The sequence below is a fragment of the Dama dama genome, chromosome 23, assembly GCF_033118175.1.
Source record: "Dama dama isolate Ldn47 chromosome 23, ASM3311817v1, whole genome shotgun sequence".
Classification (NCBI taxonomy): domain Eukaryota; kingdom Metazoa; phylum Chordata; class Mammalia; order Artiodactyla; family Cervidae; genus Dama; species Dama dama.
This window is the reverse complement of record NC_083703.1, coordinates 64,336,119-64,356,270: the sequence shown is the minus strand read 5'-3', so window position 1 is coordinate 64,356,270 and position 20,152 is coordinate 64,336,119. Positions and strand designations below refer to the sequence as shown.

General features: G+C 40.1%; 1 protein-coding gene across 1 annotated transcript in view; it reads right to left on the bottom strand.

The window, feature by feature from the left end:
* Positions 1-20,152, bottom strand: part of ACSS2 (acyl-CoA synthetase short chain family member 2) — a 45,461-nt gene that overhangs the window by 13,675 nt on the left and 11,634 nt on the right. The window contains exons 3-4 of the mRNA XM_061127126.1: positions 402-493; positions 76-179 (exon numbers count right to left, since the gene is read on the bottom strand). Of these exons, the coding sequence (XP_060983109.1) occupies positions 76-179; positions 402-493 (196 nt within the window). The remainder of the gene's footprint in view (positions 1-75; positions 180-401; positions 494-20,152) is intronic.

Sequence of the window (20,152 nt, the reverse complement as noted above, 5' to 3'; positions counted from 1 at the left end):
CCATCATCCAGGCTCAACCTACTCCTCCTGAGCCCTAACCCCCACCAGGCCCCTTTCTCCAGCCCCAGTTCCTACCACAATCGAGTGGAGAGCCCCAAGGCGGGCACATGCCAGCATAGCCACCACGAGCTCCAGGATCATGGGCATGTAGATGGCCACTCGGTCACCCTTGCAAATGCCTGCAGGTAAAGGACACAGATCATGGACCATGGTGGATCCCACCTGCTGCTACATGTTCTTTCTCATCTAGTTATCTACCACCTGCCCACCTCCCCCGCCCCCAGGTGACCCTGTCTGTTCCTCTGTTAGCAGACTCCTTCTGTTCCTTGTCAGTTTCCCCCAAGTCCTCAGATACCCCCTGGCTGGGCTCTCCAGTCCTCTCCCTACATCCCCACACTCACCCTGTTTTCGGAGAACATTGCTGAACCGACACACTTGGACCAGAAGCTCTCGGTATGTGATCTGGGTGGTTTCCTCTGGCTCATTGCCCTCCCTGAGATGTATCAGAAAGAGCCAGTCATTAGGGAGTATGACTTCTTCCCCCAAACAAACAAACAAACAAAAATAGGAACAGTCATAAAATCCATTCAGTAACACCAAGGCCTGGGAATATTCTGTGAGGGTGAGCCATCTGCCCCCACACCTTGAACTGACTGGTCAGAAACACTGGCCTCACAAGACAGACTTTATACACAAGCTGTGTGTCACTGGAAAAGGCACTGCCATCTCTGAACCTCATTTGATAAAATGGGACCATGGTCTTCTCTCTTCCATTCGAGGCATGTATTAAGGAGAAATGGTATCACGAATGTGATTCCCTGAAAGTGATGTCAACATTGCATTGGTGTTATTCAAAGTGGGATCTCTAGATTACCAGCACCCAAGTCACCTAGGAAACTTGTTAAAATGTAGATTCCTGAGCCCAAACTCAGAATCACAATCAAAAGGTCCAAGAATCTGCTTCTTTACTACAAGTTGGTATAAAGAATCAATAGGTAAATCTGATGCACCTTTAAAGTTGAGAAGCACCACCCTCTATCAACTTCTTGCTGTCTACCTCCTCAGCCTTGCCTCCTTCTCCTTTCTAGGTTTCAGCCTGGTTTCCTTCAGTCATTTCTGCATCGATTCATTTGCTTATTCAACTACTATGTGCTATATATATGAATAGAAATAAGGCACAGAGACTAAGATAAGCAAGATCCCTGACAACATGAAGCTTATATTCCAATAATAGTACAGGAAATATACAAGTAAAAATATAACAGATAATTTCTGATTATGATAAGCATTATGAAAGATATAAAGAATGACATAATAATGACTGAGAAATTTTTAAAAAGACATCTTAAGGAACTTTCAGACTGTATACAAAGATTTAACAGTAACAATATTCCTTTCAGTATTATTTTTCAATTTTATGATTTTTAAATAAGTACTTCTACTGCACAATTGCACTCAGCTCACACACTAGCAAAGTAATGCTCAAAATTCTCCAAGCTAGGCTTCAACAGTACGTGGACCAAGAACTTCCAGATGTTCAAGCTGGATTTACAAAAGGCAAAGGAACCAGAGATCAAATTGGAACATCTATTGGATCATAGAAAAAGCAAGAGAATTCCAGAAAAACATCTGTGGTTGTGTGGTTTAGTCGCTAAGTCGTGTCCAACTGTTGTGACCCCAGGGACTATAGCCAGCCAGGCTTCTCTGTCCATGGGATTCTCCAGGCCAGAATACTGGAGTGGGTTGCCATTTCCTTCTCCAGGGGATCTTCCCGACCCAGGAATTGAATCCGGATCTCCTGCATTGCAGGTAGATTCTTTACCTATTGAGATGAGGGAAGCTACTTCTGCTTTATTGACTATGCCAAAGCCTTTAACTGTGTAGATCACAACAAACTGCAAAAAATTCTTAAACAGATGGGAATACCAGACCAACTTACCTGCCTCCTGAAAAATCTGTATGCAGGTCAAGAAGCAACAGTTAGAACTGGACGTGGTACAATGGACTGGTTTCCAAATAAGGAAAGGAGTACGTCAAGGCTGTTACATTGTCACCCTGCTTATTTAACTTATATGCAGAGTACATCATGCGAAATGCTAGACTGGATGAAACTCAAGCTGGAATCAATACTGCCGGGAGAAATATCAATAACTCCAGATACACAGATGACACCACCCTTAGGGCAGAAAGCGAAGAAGAATTAAAGAGCCACTTGAAGAAAGTGAAAGAGCAGAGTGAAAAAGTTGGCTTAAAACTCAACATTCAGAAAACTAAGATCATGGCATCTGGTCCCATCACTTCATGGAAACTGATGGGGAAACAATGGAAACAGTGACAGATTTTATCTTTCGGGGCTCCAAAATCACTGCATATGGTGACTGCAGGCATGAAATTAAAAGACGCTTGCTCCTTGGAAGAAAAGCTATGACCCATCTAGACAGCATATTAAAAAGCAGAAACATTACTTTGCCGACAAAGGTCTATCTAGTCAAAGCTATTGCTTTTCCAGTAGTCATGTATGGATGTGAGAGTTGGACCATTAAGAAAGCTGACCACCAAAGAATTGATGCTTTTGAACTGTGGTGTTGGAGAAGACTCTTGAGAGTCCCTTGGACTGCAAGGAGACCAAACCAGTCAATCCTGAAGGAAATCAGTCCTGAATGTTCATTGGAAGGACTGATGCTGAAACTGAAACTCCAATATTTTGGCCACCTGATGTGAAAAACTGACTTATTAGAAAAGACCCTGATGCTGGGAAAGATCGAAGGAAGGAGGAGAAGGGGACAACAGAGGATGAGAAAGTTGGATGGCATCACTGACTCAACGGACATGAGTTTGAGCATACTCCGGGAGTTGGTGATGGACAGGGAAGCCTGGCATGCTACAGTCCATGGGGTCACAAAGAGTCAGACATAACTGAGCAACTGAACTGAACTGAACATAAAAAGACATGTAAATTTTTAAATGAACTTGAAAACTGAATTTTAATTCTGTTCAGAAGAGAAATAAATACTTTACAGTCCCCAAACAAGCATAGAATGGGGAGGTGGGAAAGAACTGCTTTAAGCACAGGACAGGCCTATTAGACAAACATATATACATACTTCTATGTTTACATGCTCTCTCTTTTTTTCTATACAAATGGTGGCATACAATATAAATTTTTCTGTATCTTGTTTTTTATTGAATATAATATGCATTCAATAAACTGCACAAATCTTAAATATAGAGCTTGATCACCTTACTTAATTTTTAAATTTAATAATATATCTTGATATCATTTTCCATCAAGACTTAAAGTGCTACTTCATTTTCTTTGTCATATGCATAATGTTCTTCCACTATTTGTGTGTGCCATAATTTATTTAACAAATAAATATTTCAATGAGTATCTTTATTAATATGTCATTTCTCACTTGAAAATATATCTGTAGGATGAATTACTAGAAGTGAAACTGTTGGGTCAAAAATATGGACATTTTACTACAAGCAATAAATGCTGGAGAGGGTGTGGAGAAAAGGGAACCCTCTTACACTGTTGGTGGGAATGCAAACTAGTACAGCCACTATGGAAAACAGTGTGGAGATTTCTTAAAAAACTGGAAATAGAACTGCCATATGACCCAGCAATCCCACTTCTGGGCATACACACTGAGGAAACCAGATCTGAAAGAGACACGTGCACCCCAATGTTCATCGCAGCACTGTTTATAATAGCCAGGACATGGAAGCAACCTAGATGCCCATCAGCAGATGAATGGATAAGGAAGCTGTGGTACATATACACCATGGAATATTACTCAGCCATTAAAAAGAATTCACTTGAATCAGTTCTAATGAGATGGATGAAACTGGAGCCCATTATACAGAGTGAAGTAAGCCAGAAAGATAAAGAACATTACAGCATACTAACACATATATATGGAATTTAGAAAGATGGTAACGATAACCCTATATGCAAAACAGAAAAAGAGACACAGAAATACAGAACAGACTTTTGAACTCTGTGGGAGAATGTGAGGGTGGGATATTTTGAAAGAACAGCATGTATATTATCTATGGTGAAACAGATTACCAGCCCAGGTGGGATGCATGAGACAAGTGCTCTGGCCTGGTGCACTGGGAAGACGCAGAGGAATCGGGTGGAGAGGGAGGTGGGAGGGGGGATCGGGATGGGGAATACGTGTAAATCTATGGCTGATTCATATCAATGTATGACAAAACCCACTGAAATGTTGTGAAGTAATTAGCCTCCAGCTAATAAAAAAAAAATATGGACATTTTAAATATTGGTAAATACTAGAGGATAAGTTCTTTAAGTAGGATGGTCAAGGAAGGCCTCTCTCTGGAGAGGTGACATTTGAGCTCATACCTGAGCAATGAGAGTAGGCAAATGTATGAGTTCTTGAGAAGAGTATCCTGGGCAAAGAGAACATCAAAAGTTGGAAAAATGATGAGGTAGTAAAGAGCTTGGCCTATTCAAAGAACAGAAGGGAAGCTAATATGGCTGGAGCAGAGTGAACAAGAAGGAGAGTAAGAATCAGAAGTAGGCAACAGCCAGATCACATAGGGCTTTGTAGGCATGGTAAGAAATTTGAATTTTATTCAAAGGAGATTCTTCCTGGCTTTGCTTATACACAAAGTGCCACTTCCACAATCTTAATCATGCCAATGCCCCTTCTCAGAATGCCTTCCCACCTCCTTTGAGCAGCACCACGTAGCCCTCCATAAAGATCACTGTGCTTCCTCTCCTTCCTTACCACCCAGAGAACTTATGAAGGAGGTAACTAAAACCCAGAGAGAGGTAGGAGCTTGATCAAGGTCACAATAATAAGCGGCAGAGCCAAGAATAGATCCTCTGGTCTTCTGACTTCAAGCCAGGACTGTTTCTCCTCATAGTGTGAAGGACAAGGACTAGCAGGGAAGCCAGGTCTTTGGCGATTTCACGGAAGATTATCAGCTTCTTTCCAGCTCCTGGCTCAATGAGTTAAGTCACTATCCTCTCATTGGCTTTGCCTTCCTAGGGCTGAGAGGAGAAAAGCACAGAGAGCTGTCTAAAGTGGGAAGGATCTGGGAGAAAGGAAGCTGGCAAATGGCCCTGAATGCCGGATGCAAAAAAAGTCACTTCCTTAATTGGCTCACTGACAAGTGGCCCATGGGGACATCTCTAGTTACAGCTAAATGCTGACGTACACCTCACACCCATGCACACGTGTCCCCACATGTATACTGACCTGTGCACCCCTGCATACGTAGAAACATGTATACTAATATAAAAAACACTGCAGACACAGAAACTGCTCATTTTCACACATAGAAACAAATAGCGTTAATATATGGATATAGGACTCGAACATGGGCCCATCTGCAAGTATATGCACCACACACTTATGTATCTACCTATGTGCACCCTCCAGAAACTATCACATTATTCTGTTTTATTTTCTTTTATTTGAAATTAGCTCATGTATTTTATTCACTTGTGTATTATCTATATCTTTCACTGGAATATAAACTCCACGATAACAATGACCTAGTCTGTCTTGTTCATTGCTACATCCCTAGCAATAAGATTCGATACCCAGAATAGAGCCTGGTACATAGAAGGTGCACAGGCACAGATAAGAACAAACCTATACAAGAATACAAGAACAGCTTACCTGAGCCCACTTCCAGTTACACACACTCACACAGGAGTGTACATCTCTCTCCCTGGCTCTGTACTCAAGTTATACATTATTGATGTAGGCACCTTACTCCTTCTAGTGTCTTCTTTCTCTGACATACACAACTGGCTGGGGCCCCTGGCTTGTTGGGAGAGGGGAGGGAGCACACACGCACACACACACATGTGCATGGGGACACACACACCCAAAATGTAATATTACTCAGCCATAAGAAAAGAGTGATGGAGAAGGAAATGGCAACCCACTCCAGAATTCTTGCCTGGAAAAGTCCATGGACAGAGGAGTCTGGTGGGCTGAAGTCCATGGGATTACATGACTGAGCATGTGTGCACGAGGGTGGAGGGAAATGGGTTGGTAGCAATAAAGTGGTAGAACTAAAAAAAAAAGAAAAGAAAAGAGTGAAACCTTGCCATGTGTGATAATAGAGATGGACTTGAGGATATTATGTTAAATGAAGTAAATCAGAGAAAGACAGATACCCTATGATTTCACTTATATGTGGACTCTTAAAAACAAACATAATGAAACAGAAACAGATTCATAGATACAGAGAACAAACTGGTTGTTGCTGGGGGCAGAGGTGGGGTGGGGAATGGGTGAAACAGATGAAGGAGATTAAGAGGTACAAAATTCCAGCTATAAAATAAATGTCTTGTGGATGTAATGTATAGCATAGAAAATACAGTAATAATACTACAACTTTGTATGGTGACAGATGGTAACTAGACTTATTTTGATGATCATTTTTGTAATGTATAAAAATATTGAATCATGATGCTATACACCTAAAACCAATATTGTAAGCAAATTATACTTCAATTTAAAAAAGACTAGGTGAAATATCAGTATGTATTAAGTATATAAAATGAACAAGTGAGTGTCTATAATATAAATCTCTACATTTTATATATTCAGAATGTTTCATAATTTTTAAGTTTGAATAATAAATAAATAAAGTATTTTACTGTATCAAAAAAATAAAAAGAAAGAAGCAAACAGCAGCATGTGCACAATGACACTTAGTTTTAGGGGGAAAAATAGGGAGGTGTGGGGACTGGAAAACTTGAGAATACATGCTCTGGAAAGAGGAGGCATCTAGCACTTAAACATGATGCCTATTAACTTTTGCCCTCTGGGAATGAGGTCTCAATACTGCCCAATTTTCCAGTTTTTCAAGAGAGACTTGAAATCTGTTTCTGAATTTTAAGTGATGCAATTGACTTTAAACACTGTGGTCAAACAAAACTATTAATGAGAGATTTAGCTGATGGGCTACAGATTGGGAACACTTGCAGCAGACCCAGCTTTTTTTTTTCCCCTTTTACCTGGAAGCCATATGGTATGGGACAGCTCAAAGTATATAATATTTTTTTAAGGAAAATTTCTACAACTACCTTATCCTTATACTCTCCATATTCACTATTATCCATTACTGATGCAAAATATATTCAGAATTAGACTACTTCCTTCACATCTACTACCATCATAGTCCAAAGTCACCATTTTAAGTATGTCAGATCATGTCATTCCTCTGATCAAAATGTTCAGATGTCATCCCATATCATTTTGAGTAAAAGTCCTCACACTGACCTACTACATGATGTATTCCCTCATTACATCTCTGTCCTCAAATACTCCCATTCTCTCTTCCTCTCCCCACCTCTCTGCTCCAGCCACATAGCCTCTTTACTGTTTGGCAACACCAATCACACTTAACCTCAGAACTTGTGCCTTCCACTTGAGTATTCTTCCCCTAGAGAGCTACATGACTTATTCCCTATCTTTTGAGTTATTGCTCAAATGTTGGCTTCTCAGTGAGGTCATCCTTGACCACGCCATATAAAAAAGCACTTGTCCACCCCCAGTCCCAGATACTCCAAGGTAACCTCTTCCAGAAAGTCTTCTCTAATTCCTCTTTCTCCTCACCTACCTCAAAGCGGAAAATTCTTTCTTCCTTCCAAGCCCCTTTATCTCACTTTCCTTGTGGTCTATTGGTTCTACCTTGTATTACATTTATTGGGACCTTACTGTCCTCATTATACCCTGGGCTCTTCAAGGGAAGGAACCGTGTCTTCTTCCTTTCTGTCTTCTCTAAGCACAGTTGGCACAGTAAATACTTAAGATTCATGGTCAAATCAGTGAAAAACGTATAGCTAATTAATGACAAGGGAAGACTGCAGCTCTTTCTCTTTGTATGAGGATAGCCATTGAACTGGAGATTTTAGTTTCCTAAACTAGCAGAAAAGTAAAGCACAAGATAGGAGGAGAGAGCTGAGCAAAACACACACACACACACACACACACACACAAAACAGATGGGGAAAACTGGGTTCCTCACTAAAGCATCACAAGGCAGGATCTAATCTAGTGAGTTAGGTCTTCCAGAGGAGAAGTACCCAGATGAGAGGGTCAAAACTGTTATAAAAGGAAGACTGGACTTATCTGTTTAGCCTGGAGGTGAGAATATAATGAGAAACCTGATAGTAAGTCTCAAATACCTGTATCTCTGTTGCTGCCACCCTAGTATGAGCCACCTTCATGTCTTGCCTGGATGACCACAGTGACCCCACACTGGCCTCCCACTACACTCCTGCCCCTTCCAATCTATACATAAACCAAAATGATCTATTATAAACACAGACCAGGCTACAGTATCTTCTCCAACTCATTATGTGCCATTGTTCCATTCTGTTCACCAGACTCCAAACACATTAGCCTTCTGACTGAGAGAACATGCCATGTTCTTTTACTATCTTTCCTGAACTCCTCGAATGGTTTGCTATACCTCATGTTTCAGATCTCAGTTTAACTGTCACTTCCCTAGTGAAGCGTTCCATGACCAGCATCAGTCCTTCCTGATATTCTTCATCACAAAATTGTTCTTTTTTATAGCATTTTTCTCAAGTTGTAATTGTCTTATTTATTTACTGTTTTTTGGGGTTTTTTGCTAATTGTCTGTCTCACCTACTAGACTGTAAGCTTCCTGAAGGCAGAGACCAAGTTACTCTTGTTCACTACTGAATCCCCAACACCTTGGAAAGAACCTTGTATATAACAGGTGCTCAATAAATACTTTCTGAATGAATGAATGAACCTGAAGATTATGGGAAAGAAACAAATTAGTATTTTGTAACTATAATTGGAAGAGCTAGGTCAATTGGGAGAGTGCAATATAAGGAAAGCCTTTCCAAATGTCAGGCTTCCCTGGTGTCTCGGATGGCAAAGAATCTGTCTGCAATGGAGACCCAGGTTCGATCCCTGAGTCAGGAAGATCTCCTGAGGAAGGGAATTGCTACCCACTCCATTCTTGCCTGGAGAATTCCATGGACAGAGTTGCCTGGCAGGCTATAGTCCATGGGGTTGCAAAGAGTCGAACACAATTGAGTGATTAACACTTTTTCTAAATGCCAGGGTTGTCCAGAAGCGTAGGATTGTGCAGGTTGGAACAGGGAAACCCTGTCATCTATCTGATCATTCTTGAGGGAGTGGGGTCCTTGGAATTTCATTTTATAAGCAACCCATGTGATTTGTGTTCAGTGAACTTTCAGATGACCTTTAAGACCCTTCCAGTTTTGAGATTCTTTGATTTGGGAAAATTAAGAAATAATGTGTTCTATGATCCATGAAGCACTGCACAAATGTGAAGCACTTAGATATAAGTATACCCTCAATTCACTTTCCCATTCACCAAGGGAGCAGGGTGTGGGAGCAACATAGCTTGACCCATTAGCAGCTTAATGTTCCCTCTGGATACTCCTGGCTGAACAAGGAAAAGGGCTGGAGGAGGAGGTGGGAGGAGGCAAATACCAAAGACTGAATCATAAATCACTTAGAATGCCAGAGGAAGATAGGGCTTTTGATGTTCACCACTCTTATACACTGATGAGAGACCAAATGCACAGATGGGAAGTGATGGCCTGGAGGTTACTTAGCACTTAGCAGCACTATTGTTGTAAAGCAGAGCTATCCAGTATGGTAGCCACAAGCCACATATAGCTACTGAACACTTAAAATGTTGTGGGGGAACTGAATTTTTAATTTAATCTATTTTAAATATTAACAGTCACCTGTGGCCCGCTCTAGAGTCTATATGCCTCAGGGCATTCTCCTGCTAAATGAACTGGCCTACAAAAGGGGAGTGATGCTTCCAAAACCAAGGATTAGCAGAAAGAAGAAAATCAAAGTGCAGGAGTCCTGAGAACTGTGGGGTTAAAGTCCACCAAGTGTGGATTTTAGTAAAACTATAATAATCCAAGAGAACTGAAAACATACACCCATACAAAAACTTGTACACAAAGATTCATAGCATTATCATTCATGATGTCAAAAAGTGAAAACAATCCAAGTATACATCAACTGAAGAATCGATAAATAAAATGTGGTATATCCATACAATGGAGTATTATTTTGTATAAAAAGGAATAAGGTACTGACACATGCTACAACATGGATGAACCTTGAAAAAGGTGAAAGGAACTAGACACAAAAGGTCACATATTGTATGATTTCATTCATATGAACTGTCCAGAAGAGCAAAATCATAGAGACAAAAAATAGATTAGTGATGGCCTAGGCCTGAGGCAAGGAAAGTTGGAAGAAAATGAAGAGTGATTGCTAATGAGTATGGGGTTTCTTTTTGGGGTGGTGAAAATGTTCTAAAATAGATTGTGATGATGTTTGTACAACTCTGTGAATATGCCAAAAATCACTGAGGTGTGCTTTAGATGGGCAAATTGTATGTTATGAATTATATCTCAAATTTAAAAAACTTATTGCAATTCTGACTGGAACTGCAAAAAGCACACAGAATAATTTGGAAGAAACAGACATCTTTACAAATCTTTCTTTCCCGAAAGATTGTACCTTAGCACTATTCATTCATTCTTACTGTTTATTCATTCATACTGTCTGTATTTACCTAAAGACTTGGCATTTATTTATTTTATTTTTAGCATTATAGTCATAGTATACACCTGTTTCCCTCACTGGATTGTGAACTTCTTAAAGGCAGACAGGATATCTTTTTATCTGTTTCCTCCTCAATGCCTAGCATAAAGTTTGACACATAGTAGGCACTTAATACATAACTGTGAAATGAGTGGATAAAAGAATGAATGAATAAACTTCTCTGCTTGCATGATCATCCAGATCTAGGCTGATCAGAGTGAGGAAACATAGAAGGAAAGAGGAGATTATAGAGGATACAAATGAAGATGACAGATGCTAAACAGGCAGGGGGAAATGGTAGACAGAGAGGAAAAGTTTAAAACTTGTGGAATGGGATTTGGAAACATATCTAGAAAAGTTTCTTGAGCCCCTACAATGGACTCAATCCTGGACTCTATGCCATGAAAGAGACTGGAAGAAACCCCTGAATATGAGGTTCAGGCTATGGGACACATGCTTTGCAATCTGAGCTATTAATACACCCTGTTCTCCTGCCAGCTATTTTTAGGCCTTAAGCCAGAGACCTTGCGCCTGTTCCCCTTGGCCAAAGTGGTTTTGGTGCCAGTTGGTTTCTACACATCTTCTCTGTCAAGAAGGCAGGCCTGGGCTAGTGTAGAAGGTAACTCGTCTCCCAAAGCCTACATGCCTTCTTACAGGAGGAAAATCATACTCATTCCTATCATCCAGTTGTTCCTACCATGCTAGTCTCCCCTAAAACAAATGAATGAGGGAAGCCCTCTCAGCTCCTTTGTTACCACTGTATTTGGAATGCTGCCTTAGACAAGAATATGCCTAGATTAGAAGAAGTAAGTGGGAAGAACACACAGGGACAACATATTACATGTACATCAAGTCTCTCAAGTATAACAGACACATGCAAAAATATTCATGTCAATAGTTCTTTACTATTTAGGTAGATATCATAGCTTAAATCAGTAGTTTTTAAGGTATAGTACTCTATTCCTATGGGTACCTGTGCAGGAAAAGTTTTAAGAGAGTAAGTGTCCAGAGTTTCAACTTTTATATGTACTCTTTCCTAACAGAGATTTAAATTGGTTTTCCTTTCCCATGTTCTTTCTCCCACTTTACAAAAAAAATGCCACATCTCTCTTTTATCCCAAACTTTATTATGCCTATACAATGCTGAGGTTTAAAAAAAAAAACACAAAAAATAAAAACCTCTAGAGTGCCAAACAAAGGGACAATTTGAGAACGCATAAATTCAGAGGGAGAGCCCCAAGGAAGCAAATCAGAGAGCTTCTATAAGAAATCAATATTGAAAGGAGTAACATGTTGACAGAACTGTCTGTGCAAATTAGGTTATATGATGAACATTATCTATAAATTATATGAGCTAAATGTGCAGCTTCAAGATTTTGAAAAAGATATATTATATATATATACAATAAAAACACATTGGAAATTAGATTCTTTGCAGTTAATTAATCTTTTGATAAAATGTTTAAATCTGAACTTTAAAATGTATGAAGAGTTACATATCAAAATTCTTCTGGGTATTAGATCACTAACATAAATAATTACTTTTCAAAGATATCCTGCAACTGCCCACCACATCAAAAACATGTGAGGAAGTTTTAAAAATACAGTCAGAAGTCTTATCCTCTGAAAATTCTGATTCAATAGGCTGGGTGGAATCCAGGAATCTGGATTATTAACAATATCCTCAAGTAAATATTTGGGTCACCAGACATCGATTACTGTTTACCTCTAATTCAAATGTATGAATTTGCACAAAAGTACCCTTACTTCATACAATTTTAAATTGGCAACTCTTTGGAAGTCCTTGCTGAAAATTTCATAACTTTTTAAAAAAACTCAATCATTGGTACAAAATGAAAGATCAGCCAATTCAATTTAGACCCTTAAGCTGTATTTTATAGCCTATAAGATTGAAATGATAGACTGTCAAGGCCATGAAAATCCACAAAAGACTAAGGGACTATTCTAGATTGAAGGAGACTAAAAAGACACGACAACTACACGTCATGTGTGATTCTGAACTAGATCCTTCTGCCATTAAGGACATTATTAGGACAACTGGCAAAACTTCCGTGGAGTCTGAAGATTAGATGATAATGGTGTATCAGTATTGATTTCCTGATGTTGATAGCTGTATTACAGTTATACAGGAGAAAGACTTTGTTGGAAATGCACACTATTCAAGGTCTGCATCTTACTCTCAAATGGTTTAAGCAGCCGGGCGCGGTGGCGCGCGCCTGTAGTCCCAGCTACTCTGGAGGCTGAGGCTGGAGGATCGCTTGAACTCAGGAGTTCTGGGCTGCAGTGCACTATGCCAATTGGGTGTCTGCACTAAGTTTGGCATCAATATGGTGACCTCCCGGGAGTGGGGTACCACCAGGTTGCCTAAGGAGGTATGAATCGGCCCAGGTTGGAAACGGAGCAGGTCAAAACTCCTGTGCTGATCAAATGGTTCAAGAAAAGAGCTATTTGTATTGTATGTGCAATTTTCCTTTTTCCTTTTTTTCTTTAAGTGTTGATCCTGTTTTATTATCTGACTAGAAAATTAGACAATCCACCAGTCCAGGTGGCAATGGACGAGCTTAAACTTGCTCTTTATTGCCAGGTCCAGCCCCACCTTGGCCTTTCTCTTTCTTCCTTTTCACAAGGCCTCCTGATAAGGAAAACGGGAAAAAGACAAATGTCTTCCTGGGAGGCCTTGCAGACAATGAAGGATTCTATGTTCACTACCTGCTTACAGACTCTGATATGGTGCTGGCAGATCAGCACTCAGGCGAGGTGGATGGACTCAGCCAAGGCAAGCATGAAGACATCTCCAAAAAACCCTTTACAGTCAGGCCCAGGTAATCCAGCTTTACCTTGCCCTTGAGCAAGCTCTGGATGCAGATGAGTCACTGCAGCAAGGTGTTGCTTTCAAATAGAGGTGTGCAGCAGCAGCTCTTAGCCAGAGTAAAGCTGACACTCCAGGCTCCACGTGTGTTCAGAGGCCCAGATTTGCTGATTAGCTTCAGCTCTTGGTTGAAATGGGATTTAAAGGGTTATCAACAGGGTCACATTTTGCTACAGACCCAGCACCAGGCCAATGGCCTGTCAGCTCCACATTCCTGCCTCTGCTTAAATACAGGCCCTGGTAACTGAGAAAGAGCTGTATTTGTAACTTTTCTATCAGTTTAAGAATGTTTCAAAACTTTAAAGATTAATAATACAGGCTAGAAACGGCTCATACATATATAGGGCCGCAAATGTTGAGTTCAAATTTTATTCTGTAGGTAAAGAAGAGTCAGAGAGTTTCTTAGACTAAAGGTTCTTCCCCCACTTCAAAACTTTTTACCTACTAAACTCCCAAGCCACAGAGGACTGGAAATGGATGATCTTCACCAGAGTGGCCACCCAACGATCAGCGCCTTCTGTTTGCCAAATTACGAAAGTAAGAGAGTAAGAGGCTATTCCTTACTTTCATATGCTTAAAATCTCTAATTAGAGAGATCTAAACCACCCACCATATCAGGCCAATATTGGGAAACAGCGACCAAGGGGAACAAGATAATGCAGAAGTAGGAAATTAACAAAAAGGATGCAAAGAAATAACTTAAGCATGATTAATCATGAAACCCTTCCTAGAAATCGTGGATTCTGAGCCAAGTTTGAGAAAAGAGGCTACGCTCATCAGAGGAAAGAAGGATGTTTTGGAAAGGATAGAAAATTCATGTGTGGCTGCCAGTCCTGGATCCTTCTGCCTAATAATACCCTTAGATGTGTGTAATATGTGTGAGTATGTATTAGCACCAATTCATAATAACACACCTTTTCGGTGTGTTTTCTTGTCTTTCATCTCAGATGATCCTTGTAGGAACTTTTTTAATCTGGCAGGACAAGATTTGCTATTCCCATTTGAAAGGTCAGGAAACTGAGGCTCAGAAGGGTTTCATCACTTGCCAAAGGTCATAAAGCAATGGTTAGCACCTCTGCCTGCAGATCCTTGAATAGGCTTTGGGGTGGGGGGTGGGGTTATTATTATTATTATTTTTTAAAATATATACATGATCAAGAGAGTGATCTTTTCAAAGTGTAACTCTTGATATGTCATATCTCTACTTAAAATTCTTTATTGGCTACCTAACACATGTCACAGCTGCAATTTTACAGCTGTGTATGAACACAAATTTCTGATCCTTCCTCAAAGCTTTTCCTCCTGGTTTCTTCTCCAACTCAACTAATGGGAATTATATTTTTTCAGTGCTCAGACAAAAAAAAGCAAAAAACCTTTATTTCTTGACTCCATTCTCTTATACCCCCACATCAAGTTCATCAGCAAATTCTATTGGTTCTCTCTGCCTTCAAAATATTGACAAATTCCAAAATCTGAGAAATTCCCTGATGCTTTCACTGTTGAGGGCCTGGGTTCAATCCCTGATCTCAGGGAACTAAGATCCCATAAGCCTCACAGAATGGCAAAAAAAAAAAAAACAAAAAAAAAACCCCTTTCAAATTCTAACCACTTTTCACAGCTTCTACTGTTATCTCCATTATCATATCTTATCTCAATTGCTGTCATGCCCCCTTACTGGTTCTCTTGCTATTGCCCTATGCTTCCCACCCACTCTTCTTAAGGTAGCATGCAGACTATGTGCCATGCTGTGTTAAGTCGATTCAGTTGTGTCCAACTCTTTGTGACCGTCTGGACTAGCCCACCAGGCTCCTCTGTCCGTGGGATTCTCCAGGCAAGAATACTGGAATGGGTTGCCATGCCCTCCTCCAAGGGATCTTCCCAACCCAGGAATCGAACCCACATCTTTTACATCTCCTGCATTGGCAGGTGGGTTCTTTACCACTAGCACCACCTGGGAAGCCCCATGCAGACTATAGATAGTAGATATTCAGTTTTAAAAAATTGTTTAGTGGATGGATGAATGAGCACATCTCAGCTAAGAAAAGGATTTTACTTCCTTGATGTTTGCCCTTTAATGTGTTTAGCCTTATAAATTATCATTATAAACTGTGGTCAACATTTCTTAAGCCAACCCTAAACCATCTAAGTAAACTGGCTAAATAAGTGACAGAGAGTCAAAAGAGCTAGGTTTGTGAAAGAAGAAGCACAGCGTCTATAACAAAGAATATAAGTGTTCTCTCTAGAACAAGTTCAACTGCTATGTGATCTGGCCAAGTCACTTCCACTCCTGAGCCTTAAGTTCCTCATTTGTCAAGTGTTGCTGTGAACCATACCCAGGTTCAAAAAAACAAGGGAACAATTATACATACAATTATACATACAATGCAGACGAGACATAGTTTATTATTAGAATAAACAGAAAAGTCTTAGGCATTATGGGAGACTGAGTGGTAGAGTATGGCTGTCAATGGGTCTAATGTGATCTTAGCTATGCAAGGTCAGAGCAAAGAATGGTAATAATTCCCTGTCCAAGGCATACCATAGGTAGAGTACTTTATAAGTGATACTGGCCAACTAGAGAATGTATACAGGAAACCAACATGCACAATACAGTTGTTCCAGAAACTATACTATACAAGGAACTTGGGAATGTGGACTCAGGATTACCTCATACATAAAACAAGGGCACTGACTAGATCAGGGGTTTCCAAACTGAGTTTTGCAAATCCCCAGAGGTTCCACACACATATCTCACAGGGACCACAATGACAAGGTAAAGAAGCCAACAGAATGTGGCTCTTGTCCTTCAATCTATGTTTCAACCTGATCAGCACTGCTCTTTCTTGTTTTAGGAATGAGGCTTTGGCATAATCATAAAAATAGCTAACATATTGTTTGCTAAGCACTAAGCTCTTTATTTGCCAGGAGAAATATCAATAACCTCAGATATGCAGATGATACAACCTTTAAGGCAGAAAGCAAAGAGGAACTAAAGAGCCTCTTGATGAAAGAGAAAGAGGACAGTGAAAAAGCGGGCTTAAAACTCAACATTCAAAAAACTAAAATCATGGCATCTGGTCCCATCATTTCATGGCAAGTAGATGGGGAAACAATGGAAGGCATCTTCAAGGCATCTTTGAGATTTAGATTCCTACATTCAGCCTGGCAAAGGGATGTAATAACTGCCCTCAAATACCTGAAGAGATGTCTCATGGAAAAAAGAATGGGATTATTCTATGTGACCCCAGAACATAGGATTAAGACCATGGGAAGAGCATAAGTAGGGATAAAGTTATAGGGAGGGAACATATCTAAGAATTTTGTAACAGAGGTGCCTAACAATGTGATAGGTATTGTGTGAACTCTGTGGTCTTGGTAGTGTTCCAGAATCAGAATGATCACTTATGAGAACTGTTGGGAATGAAGATTCAGGGGCTACAACTCCTGCTTTGTACAGGAAGTGGACCTCAAAGGTCTGGGAGTCTCAAATTCTCATAATGGTTCAAAGTATTATTATCAAACACTAAGTATCATTACCAGTGACCCAACTCTTTCATACCAAATCCAGGAAAAGGCAGACAACTCTAAGCCTTCTGTATTTACTGTTGTAAATGTGAGGCTTCCCTAAGGCAAGAACCTGTGCCCTTACCTAACTACCAGCTCTCATCAAAGGCAAGAGACCAGTACTGGGTTCCTTCCCTTTCCCCAACTTTCCTCCTTGCTGCCTTGCCACTGCAGTTCCCTAGATTTGTGATAGAAATTCTGAAGACAAGTGACAGAAGTAACTTTAGCAAGTATCCTGTTTACCTTTGTTTATAGTGAGATTAAGAAGGCTCAGAAAAAGGGCACTATCTAAAGTCGTTCTCTTCATATCCTTAAATATTTACTCAATACACGTGTATAAGAAGTCAGCCCAGACACAAACACAGGTAGCTGATGTGGCTCAGGACACTGTGTCAGGCCTCAAGACAGTTTCCATTTATTACACACTTTTTGTTACATATGTTAGTTCATATAATAATATATTAATATATAACATATTCTATTTATTATTATTATATTTGTTATTCAGATCCTACCTACTTCCAAAAAGTGACTAATGTCTTGGACAGCACAGCCTACTTGTTTCATTTTCACCACTTATTTCTCTTTAAGGCATCAACGGTCATAAAACTCAGGGAGAAGGAAGAGAAGAAAATTAACAATCCACCTTAAACATGAAATCCCCCTGCCCTCCTCCACAATCTGCCCATCTGATTCAAGTGGAGAAAGATTGTTCCAAGTAATAGTTATTTCTCCACATATCTCCCATTAGTTTAAAGTATTTGTGCTAAAGTGTTCATGTTACCAGGCAACGGGAGTAGACACCTTTCTCAGCCTCTTCACCCCAAACCTTCTAAAATCCTCCTTTTCTTCACCATATCAACAGAAGACCAGCCTGCCTACTGAGTCACTGTAGAGCCACTACAGGTTGCAATAGAACTTCTAAGAACCACTTCCTCTTCATACAATCATAGAATCCTGAGACATCAGTGCAGGAAAGGACCTTGCAGATGATCAGTAATTCACCTCCCATCATTCCCACAAACGAAAGGCCCAGAGACAGGAAGGGAATGGTCTGACGCCATCTTCCTTCTCAATGAGTGTTTTTCCTTAGCAAGTACAGTTGACCCTTGAACAACATAGGGGTTAATCTGCTTATAACTTACAGTTGCCTCTCCATATCCTTGATTCCTCCATATCTGCTGGTTCAATCAACCACAGACCATGCAGTACTGTAGAATTTACTGTTGAAAAATATTTGCATTATAGGTGGATCCATGCAGTTCAAACTCACATTGTTCAAGGGTCAAATGGTATATTTTAATAAGTAAATACACTATTGTGAAACTAGTGAAGATATAGATAGAGGACAAAAAAGTCTTTCCATTCCAATATCACTGAAATGAACTCCAGGACATGGACCTAGATAATGAATAGAATCCTTGGACATTAATGCTAACACAACACACTTTAGAGCTATGGTTTTCCATGTTACCTTGACAATCTTCTCCTTGTCAGACCATGGGCTCATCTCCACTTCCCAACCATCCCCATCTCCTCAAGTACACAAACTCACTCATACCCCACCAGGATCTGGAGAGCTCTAAATAGCATACTTTCAAATTCATATTCGGGAACATACAGGGATCCTGAAAGCAGAGCTTCTGCCCTGAGGTCACTCTTAAAGACACCTGCTTCTCAGAAGTTTCTAAGGAATCATTGAAAAATAGCCAGAGCCTGTGGAAAGAGAATTCAGTTGAGACTGAGGGAGGAGATGGTTCAGAGATAATGATAGCCAGAGGCAATCCAAAGCAAAAAGTAGAAGGAATGGACTAAACAAAATTCTGGGGTCTTGAGAGATAGGGTTCCTCTCCTGGAATAACCTACAGACTGAGCAGCTTGTATAAATCACCAGAAAAACGACCACCAACCACTCTTTCTACCCTCTCCCCAGAAACCCTTTATTTAATCCTCCAATCTCCCACTGTTTGCCAGCATTCCTTTAACTAGCCAGGCCCCACTCCCAGAGCCACCTCTAATGTCCCTCACTGACTATCTCTCTGTGAATGACTATTCTAATAACTTTGTCACTGATTTCTTTCTCATACATATACACATAAATTCCCACTAACTCTCCTACCTGTCATGGTAGGGGGAAGAAAGTGCAAGAGGTTGAAATCATAGTCTTGTACAGAGGGTAAATTTAGCCTTTGGATCAGATGACTATGTGTCTTTGAAAGAGGTAAAGTGTTATAAAGACTGAGGGAACAATTGACTCTTCTCTCACTTTCTTTGCCTGTCTCTCCTGCATCTACACAACCAGTTACCTATATCGGTTTCTCTCCTCTAAATTACTGTAAAATTTTATTGTTCTATTTCATTCCCACAATCAATATCCCAGTTTAGGCATCTCTACCTTGAATAACAAAACTCTCAGCTCTCTGCCTTTATATTCTCACTTCCATATGAATCCAGATTAATCTTCTTAAGCCCAGCTGTGACATCACTCCCCTGCATAAAATCTTTTCTTAGGTGTCCAAAAATAGTTAAGATGTCCCAGTCCTGGACCTCACCACTGTTGAATACAATCTTGATTCCCTTTTCTTTCACGCCTTACATCCAATTCAAGTCAGCAAATTCCACGGGCTCTTCACTCAAAATGGATGCAGATTTTGACCACTTCTAAGTACCTTTAATCACTATTATTGTTCACATGGATTTCTATAATAGCCTCATAAGTCTCCATGCTTCTAATCTTGCCCTTCGACAGTCTATTCTCAACATAAAGGCAGGTTCTAAACATAAGTCAAATCACTGTCACTTCTATGCTCAAGATTGCCCAGTGGTTCCCCATTTCACTGTGAAAAAAAACCCAAATCTTTTAATCTATACAATCTAGTGTCCTGCTGACCTCATTCCCTATCACTCTGTTTTTCTAACTAATACTGCTTCAGCTACGCTAACTTCCTAGCTAGTATTCAAACACACTAGGTAGCAGAACACTCCTGTCCCAGGGCCTCTACACTTACTCTTCCATGTACCTGGAATAGTTTCCTTTCCCAAACCAACTATATGCATGACACTC